Source organism: Elephantulus edwardii, unplaced genomic scaffold (genome assembly GCF_000299155.1).
Source record: "Elephantulus edwardii isolate Elephantulus edwardi_28Jun2011 unplaced genomic scaffold, EleEdw1.0 scaffold00249, whole genome shotgun sequence".
Lineage (NCBI taxonomy): Eukaryota > Metazoa > Chordata > Mammalia > Macroscelidea > Macroscelididae > Elephantulus > Elephantulus edwardii.
In genome coordinates, this window is record NW_006399999.1 from 2,739,396 (window position 1) to 2,747,275 (window position 7,880).

A 7,880-nucleotide genomic window follows, 5' to 3' on the forward strand; every position below is an offset into this window, starting at 1 on the left:
TCTTCTTCTTCTTCTTCTCTCTCTCTCTCTCTCTCTCTCTCTCTCTCTCTTTCTTTCTTTCACTGAGTTTCTTGAATGTGGATTTCCTCATTCTTCATAACACTTGGGACATTTTCTTCTAGAACCACTTCCACAATTTTCTCAGTGATTTCCCCATCCTTCTCATATCCTGAAATTCCATTCATACATATGTTATTCCTTTTGATGCCATCCTATGTGATTCTAATGTTTTCTTCATTTTCTTTATGTCTCATCTATGATTTTTCTTCTAGTATGTTTCTGTTGAGGTTCTTATCTTCTAGCTCATTGACTCTCTGTTCCATCTCTTCTGTTCTACTTTTTTTGTCCTTCCAGCATGGTGGACACTTCTACCATTTTGGTTTTTATATTCTTGATCGTGTTTTCATAAATTTCTGTTATTTCCAGTACCATATTCACGGTGCCCTCTCTGTCTTGTGATAATTTTTTAAAGTTCTTGTACCTCTTTATCTATGGTTTTAATTCTTTCTTCCATCTTTTGCATTTTCTACTGTAGTTGTGCAAATTCCTCCTCATCAATATATTTCTTCTGGCTCCGTGTCTCTGGAGTGTTTGCTTTCTTAATGGTTTCCACTTTTCCCTTTCATCATTTACACCTTCTTCTGTAGCTGTTCAAATAATTCATCAATATATTTCTTCTGGTTCTCTACTTCTAGTTTATTCCCTTCATTTTAGGCATCCATTATTTCTACTTTCATTTGTAGCTGTTAGAGTCTGCCTTCTTAACTCTGGGGTATTCATTGGATCAGCAATATTCTATTTTTTTAGAAGCCTTAATTTGTTTTTTCAGTGTTTGAATCTGCCTGCTGCTTTTTTGACATTATGTGAAGTTTTTCTTGACAATGTTTAGACTGTTTCTATTGTGTCTGCATTAGTTGTCAGTAGTTCTTGTCTTTATGATGTTATTGATTAGTCACCACGTTAAACTGTTCAATCTTTGGGGTCAGCTACTCACTTTACTGAAAGTCCTGTCTGGAAAAATTTGCCTTTCCTAAAGTTCTTGAGGTTCTCTCTGTTCTGCACTGTAGCCCTGCAGGAATCTTTCCTTGATGTAGTCCCCTGTCCCAAACTGTATTGTCCTTCTTTGTGTATGAAGTAGCTGAGTGATGTGGGACCGGGTGCTCCACTTTAGCAATGTCTGATGCACTTTCTCTCCTAAACCTTTTTCTCTGCAGTGGTGTGAGATCAAGGCCACCAACTCAAGCAATTTGTGTTCAGACTGGTCTCAAATCAGGGTTCCCTCTCGCAGAAAGATGGTAAGACCCACTCCCTCATCCCCCCACACCCGCTTATAGCTCTGTATCCTAACTATTTTGTCATTTTTGTCCCCTGGAATGGCCCCAAAGCCATAGAGGCAAGGGTCCCTAAATGAAGAGACTTATCCCCAGGGAAACCTCAATCTTGTTTATCCCCAAGTACTGGAAAATGCTCACTCTGGGTGCATTGCCTCACCTGATGCACCTTCTCTCCTAAAGCTTAATATTTTCCTTTGTTTCTGGAGTGGTGCAATAATTCAAGGAGCTTTGGTGCAGGAGGGTCTCAAGACAGCCTTTTCTCTCTCAGAAATCTGAGAATGTCTTTTCCCTGATTAGAGCTCTTGTCCTGTTTGGCCCTTGGGATGGCCCCACAGCCAAGGAGGCTAGGATCTCCAAATGGAGGGACCTATCTCCAGAGAAGCCTTAATCCCATCTCCCCACAAGCACTGGAAAGTACTCACTCTAGGCACAGCACCTCACCTGATGCAACTTCTCTCCTGAGGCGCAATTGAAAATTCATTTTTAATGCACAGATTATGAAGCAATGTACTCAGTAGAATCTCAATTCTGTTTGAAAAATACATATTCATAGAAATTTAAAGATATACATAAGTGTATGTACAGTTGGATTCTACATTCACTTATTTAATTCACAAAAATGCATAGGGTGTTTACCATATGCCAAGTATTATCAATTATGATCTCTTTCTTAAACTCTAGCCACTGGTACCCAAATATCTAATGAGCATTCTGTCCTGGAGCAAGATAATAAAGTAATATTTTTCTTACTGTCTTTTTAAATTTATCATTTTTTGTTGGCATTTAACTGAAAATTTATAAAAAAAATTGATTTTTCCACTCAATTGTTCATATTGATTTTGTTTTATAAAATTATTTGCAACATCACAATATAATCTAGAACAATCTAGGTTCATCCTAGAGAGGGTGAAATCAGGCTGCTCCTTGTAGACAAGGATTCTGAAACTTTGTCTGACATAATTTGAACATGTTACAAGGAGGGACCAGTCCTTGGAGAGGGACATCATGCTTGGGAGGGTGGAGGGACAGCACAGGAGAGGAAGACCCTCAATGAGATGGATTGATTCAGTGACTGATGTGATGGGGGTAAGTGTGTCAGAGACAATAAGGTTGGCACAGGATAGAGCAGGGTTTAGGGCTCTTGTTCAAAGTGTTGCTATGAGTCGCAAGTGACTCGACTGCACATAACAACAACAACAACAACAACATAATGATACTTTTTTCACTTCCTGCACATAATCCTATTTCCCATTAACTATTCTAATCTAGCCCTTCTTGCCTTCTGGAATTTATCCTTGGGCAAATGCTACTCTTTTTACCCTAATGGTTGGTTATTAAGGAGTGAGTACCTCTCTGGTGTTATTGATTAACTTATAGACTTCTCTATTGTTTAGCAAAGTTGAGCCATGAAGGTGTTCTTTCAAATTTGTAGGGTGACTAATGGCTGGAGTCTTGGGGATTCTACCAGTATCTACAAGACCAGAAAGCCTGATCTTTTCGTTTGTGAGTTTTGTTGCTCATTTCCCCCCATCTCTTTCTAAGATCTTCTACTTTCAAAATGCCAGGAATATCATTTATATATGAGAGCTTTGACATTTGTGTGTGTGTGTTTTAATTGTAGAAAATCTGTGAAGCTATCTCCCTAAACTGACATCCTTCCTTTGTCTTTTTAATTATCATGTTTTTTGTCATCCAAAGTTATTTTTATGTTGTCAAATTCATCAATGTGTTTTTATTATGCTTTTGGAATTTGAGTCATAAGAAAGTTTTCTTCATTTCTGGATTATAGGTGAATTTATTCATGTTTCTTATAATACTTTTGTATTTTTTTCCATTTAAGTACTGAGCCATCTGGAATTTATCCTGAATTAAGGTGAAATATTGGATGCCATTTTCTTTTTTTATAACATATTTGTGATGATCAGTCATAAAAATGAGTTTTGCTAGTATCTCTTAGCTTTTTGTGTATAGTCTTGCTTTGCTGCAAGAAACATTTTCATCTTTATGTAATAAAATTGATGAAGGTGTCACTTAAAAATGTGTTTGGATTCCACTACCAGGATCAGAAAAACTAGATACCATTGATGACTCCTTTAAAAGGAATCGATAGCAGATCATCACTAACAGAGCACGAGAAAAATGTAGAACAAAGCTCAAAATCATAAAAATGACCAGGCCTGTTGGTATAATAGAGACTGTTGAAGCCCCTAAGACTGTGGACCTTACTCATCCTTGGAACCTAGAACTAAAGTCAACCCTGTGGCTCAACTTTCAGCCAAACAAAAGGCAGGACTAAAATTTTTTATAAAATAGATAAAACATTATTTTAAAATATTGTTTAATAGACCTTTCACTCTTTTAGTTTTGATATGTTGTTGTTGTTATGTGCCGTCAAGTCGCTTGCGACTCATAGCCACCCTATATACAACAGCCCTAAACTCTGCCCTGTCCTGTGCCAATCGCACTGTCTCCAATACACCCATCCTGAATACCCCAGTCACTGAATCAATCCACCTCGTAGAGGGCCTTCCCCTCCTGCACCCTCCCAAGCTTGATGTTCCTCTCCAAGGACCTGTCTCTCCTTACAACATGTCCAAAGTATGTCAGATGAAGCCTCAAAATCCTTGCCTCCAAGGAGCCACCCGGTTTAACCCTCTCCAGGATGAATCTGTTTGTCTTCTTAACAGTCCATGGTACCCTCAATTCTCTTCTCAAGCTCCACAGCTCAAAGGCATCAATTCTCCTTCTATCCTCCCTCGTCATTGTCCAACTCTCTGACACATAACAAGTGATTGCAAAGACCATGGCCTGTATCAGACACATCTTAGTCTCCAGAGAGACACCATTGTTCTTCAGTACTTTGGAGAGGTCCCTAACAGCAGACTTTTCCATTGCAATATGCCTTTTAATTTCCTGGCTACTGGTGCTGAGAGTGTTGACTGTGGAACCAAGCAAACTAAAGCTGAGAACAATCTCAATCTCTTCACTATGCATCCTGATGCTGCCTATTGGTCCAGTGGTGAGAATCTTGCAATTTTTTTGTATTTAAGTCACTGCATGTTATTGTTGTTATGTGACATCAAGTCAGAACCGACTCATAGTTGACCCTCTTGTGTGTTTTCAGAGGCTGTCAATCTTGTGGCAGGAGACAGCCTATCTTTATCCCATGGATTCAAACCACCTGCTTTTGAATAAGCAACATAGTTCCTTACCACTAAACTAGCAAAGCTCCCTTGTCATAGTGTATTTTTAGAAAAATTTAGTATATTACTTTGAGGACCAGTTATATATATATATATATATATATATTCCAAATTTTGTGTACTAATTTACAGAAAAACAGATTTAGTAGATAGCAGGATTCTGAAGCTTTTATAAGATAAACACTGACATATAAAATGTTAAAATAATTTTAGACTATACTTGATGAAACGATTCCTCATTCACTGTTTTCCTTTTGGAATTGCAAATCATACTTTCTAGAGAAGTAAACATACTTACTGACAATTACCTTGTCAATCAAGGTCAGGAATAATTTCTGTCATAATTTAAAAAAACCCAAAACTATTATTCATGTTTTTAGAATTAGTAGGATTACTAAAACTATCTTAGGTTTTACAAAAGCAGCTTAATGATGAAATAATATCTGACACATATATAATATTTTAATGTCTTATCTAGTATTTTGGTATATTTCTGGTTGAATGTGGTGTGGGGTAGGAGACTATTTTATCCTGAGCTTAAGCTTCACCCTTACCCCCTTTACTTTATACACACCAAATGTCAGTAGAATTCTTAAGGTGTGTCTGTTAGAAGCCCCTGAGCATGAACTTACCAAAAAGCAAATTAGGTAATTAAAAGCATAGATATCCCTAGAGATTATTTAGGAAGGAGGTTCTGAGTACACTGCATGGTTTCTGGTACACAAAAATTCCTCTTAGCCCTGGTCCCACTGGGTTCATGTTTCAGTCCCATAGAGAACAAGAAATGAGACGTATAAATATCCATAGATAATTATAGGTCTAGATATTAATTTTTCTATACAGATGAATATTGTTATGGGTCTTAGTGGCACAGTGGTTAACAACTAACAGCTGCTCTGAAGGAACAAGATGAGACTACCTGTTCCTATAAAGATTTACAGCCTTGGGAAGCTAGTGGACAGTTCTATTCTGTCCTACAGTATCACTGAGTCAGAATCAACTGAGTGGTAATGGAAAAAAAAATGGAAAGGACAATTCTGTTAGGACTTCTTTAAGACATAGATGTATAAGTAGCTCTGGAATAGTATCCAACTGGAAGAGGAAAATTCTCCATGTTTCAGTAGTTCAACTTTGGCCTACAAGAGACTTCACTATAAGTACATACATAAGTAGTGATACTTTACCTAGTATAAGTAGTGAGGGAGGGCTCCTGCACACTAATAGTGAGAGAGGCCATCAGAAGGAGTAGGACACAGCAGAAGGAGCTGCTATGCCTAGCAGACACAGCAGTATAATTGGAAAAAGACTGACCCTTAAACAAATGTATTAGGTACCTGGTTCACATTTATACCTAAGAAATTCAGAGGAAACATGGGCTATGCTCTTTTTTTGGTTAAGTTCTGACAAATATACATTGCTTGCTATATTGTTTTCATAAGCAGACAGGTTTTCTAAATGGCCTCACATTTTTCCATTAACTTTTTTTGAATCACAAGTAAAATGTTTTCACCTTGAAAACAAGAGACTGACAAGATTTTTTTAAAAGGTTTTTTTCAAATTAATATCACCTATTATTTCATCACTGATAGTCATTGTTAATCTTTCAATGTATGTACATAGTTACCATTTTCTTTGAATTATTACTATTACATGTAATTTTTTTACAAAAATGGGATATTGAATATACTTTTTGAAAGCTGTCATCGCCCCCCCCACTTCATAATGTACATCTTCATGCCAGTGGTGAAACTCATGATTGAATGAGGGAGACTGGGGGCATGAAGGAAGGAGGAGCACACCAATCTTATGCCAGTCACAAGAGAAATGCCTAAAGTAATGCCACATATATAGTTAATATTAAGAAGTGGCAAAAGGTATATAAGAAAATGAAAACGCAAAGTTCAGGTGGCCAATCAACCATCAGGCAAAAGCGAACTCAAGGAAGAATGCGCTAAACAGGGTAAGGGACGGTTCGGTTTTGCCTTCCAGTACATTATTAGCAGTTTGTTTTTTACTCTCTTCATCATCTCTTCCATCTCCTCGGCTACCTTTATCATCTCTTCATTGCTTAAATTTTTGCCATGGATCGCCCCTCTAAATTGAGGGCTAGAAAGAGCCAGCCTTTCCTTAAAACTTCCTTCTTCTAGCTTATGTTTTTCCACTCCGCAAGGAGGCTGCTCCCTGGGAGAGCGCTCCTCAAAAAGGTGTTTGGTAGAAAGATGCTCCTCAGGAAGGCGAGCCTCTTGAAGAAGCATCTCAAGAAGGAGCTCCTGTGGAAAGAACTCCTCCTCAGAGGAGGATGGCTCCTCAGAAGACAGTTCCTCCTCCTCCTCTTTTTCCTTTTCTGGAGAATGATTTTTGGGAGAGGGCCTCACAGGAGGTGGCTCCTCGGGGTTCTCTGGTGAGCCCTGTGGCTCTTTTTCTTTGGATGGTTTTTCCATGCTGGGAATTTTCTTCTTTATGCACACTTACTCTTGGGAGACAAGAAAGGGAGGGTAGAATTAGAATATTGATTTGGAGGATGCACCAAAACCCTAGTCAAGGCTACCAATATCTGGCTTTTCCTTATTTCAGGATCAGATGCTCAAACCCTGTGGAGAGGATCTGTGGCTCGCCCAACCATTAGAACCGCGCGGCTCTGGCCTCGCCTTTGGCTCTCCCTTTCCTTCCCACCTTTTTCCCAGCAGGCCTTGCCACTTGCACACTATGCTGTATTCAGTGGCATCACTGGTACCCTAGACCCAGTCCCTACCTGGACCTCTCCTGGCGATTCGCTTCTTGCCAGCTTCTCCTTGAGGTGTCCTGCAGTCAGCTACACCACAGGATAGGGGACAGAAGATGAGGAAGGAGGGACAGCTAGACTGACACATCCGATTTCTGCGTACACTGTCACTCCTGCGCCAGCTCTTTTTGCGTCTCCACCCCCCCTCCCAAATTCCTTAACAATACTAAGCCTCGCTTTTCCTTCCCCCACTATTCTACTTTTCTCTCCCTGGCCCCAGATGGAAGGTCGAGGAGAAGAAATATTTAGAAAAAAAAATTTTTAAGTCCCCTTCCCAGAAACTCATTCCTTTCCCCACCTTATCCTGAGACACCATTTTCTGCACCCAAACGTAAATGCAAAAGGGGGAGGAGGTTGCAGCCTTGTAACCCAGAGGTTACTGGGCTGCACTGACCCTTACATTGATTTAAAGGGACCAAGGAACTTCCTTCTTTCCGTTTTCCCCCTCGACCAAAGGGCAGTAGGGATATTGTTATATGGACAGGTAAAAGTACCTGGACTAGAGAGACTTAGGCATACCGGCTCCCCAGTCAAGTGAGAGCAGCACCTCACCAATGAGCT

General features: G+C 39.4%; 1 protein-coding gene across 1 annotated transcript; it reads right to left on the bottom strand.

Moving 5' to 3' along the window:
* Positions 1-6,450: 6,450 nt before the first annotated feature.
* On the bottom strand, positions 6,451-6,978 carry TCEAL1 (transcription elongation factor A (SII)-like 1). Its single transcript, XM_006899254.1, has one exon. The coding sequence runs from the start codon at positions 6,976-6,978 to the stop codon at positions 6,451-6,453; it is 528 nt and encodes a 175-aa protein (XP_006899316.1).
* Positions 6,979-7,880: the final 902 nt, after the last annotated feature.

Bases quoted from the DNA above. Each gene is read 5' to 3' on its own strand.
- TCEAL1 (XM_006899254.1), bottom strand. From the start codon at position 6,978: ATGGAAAAACCATCCAAAGAAAAAGAGCCACAGGGCTCACCAGAGAAC.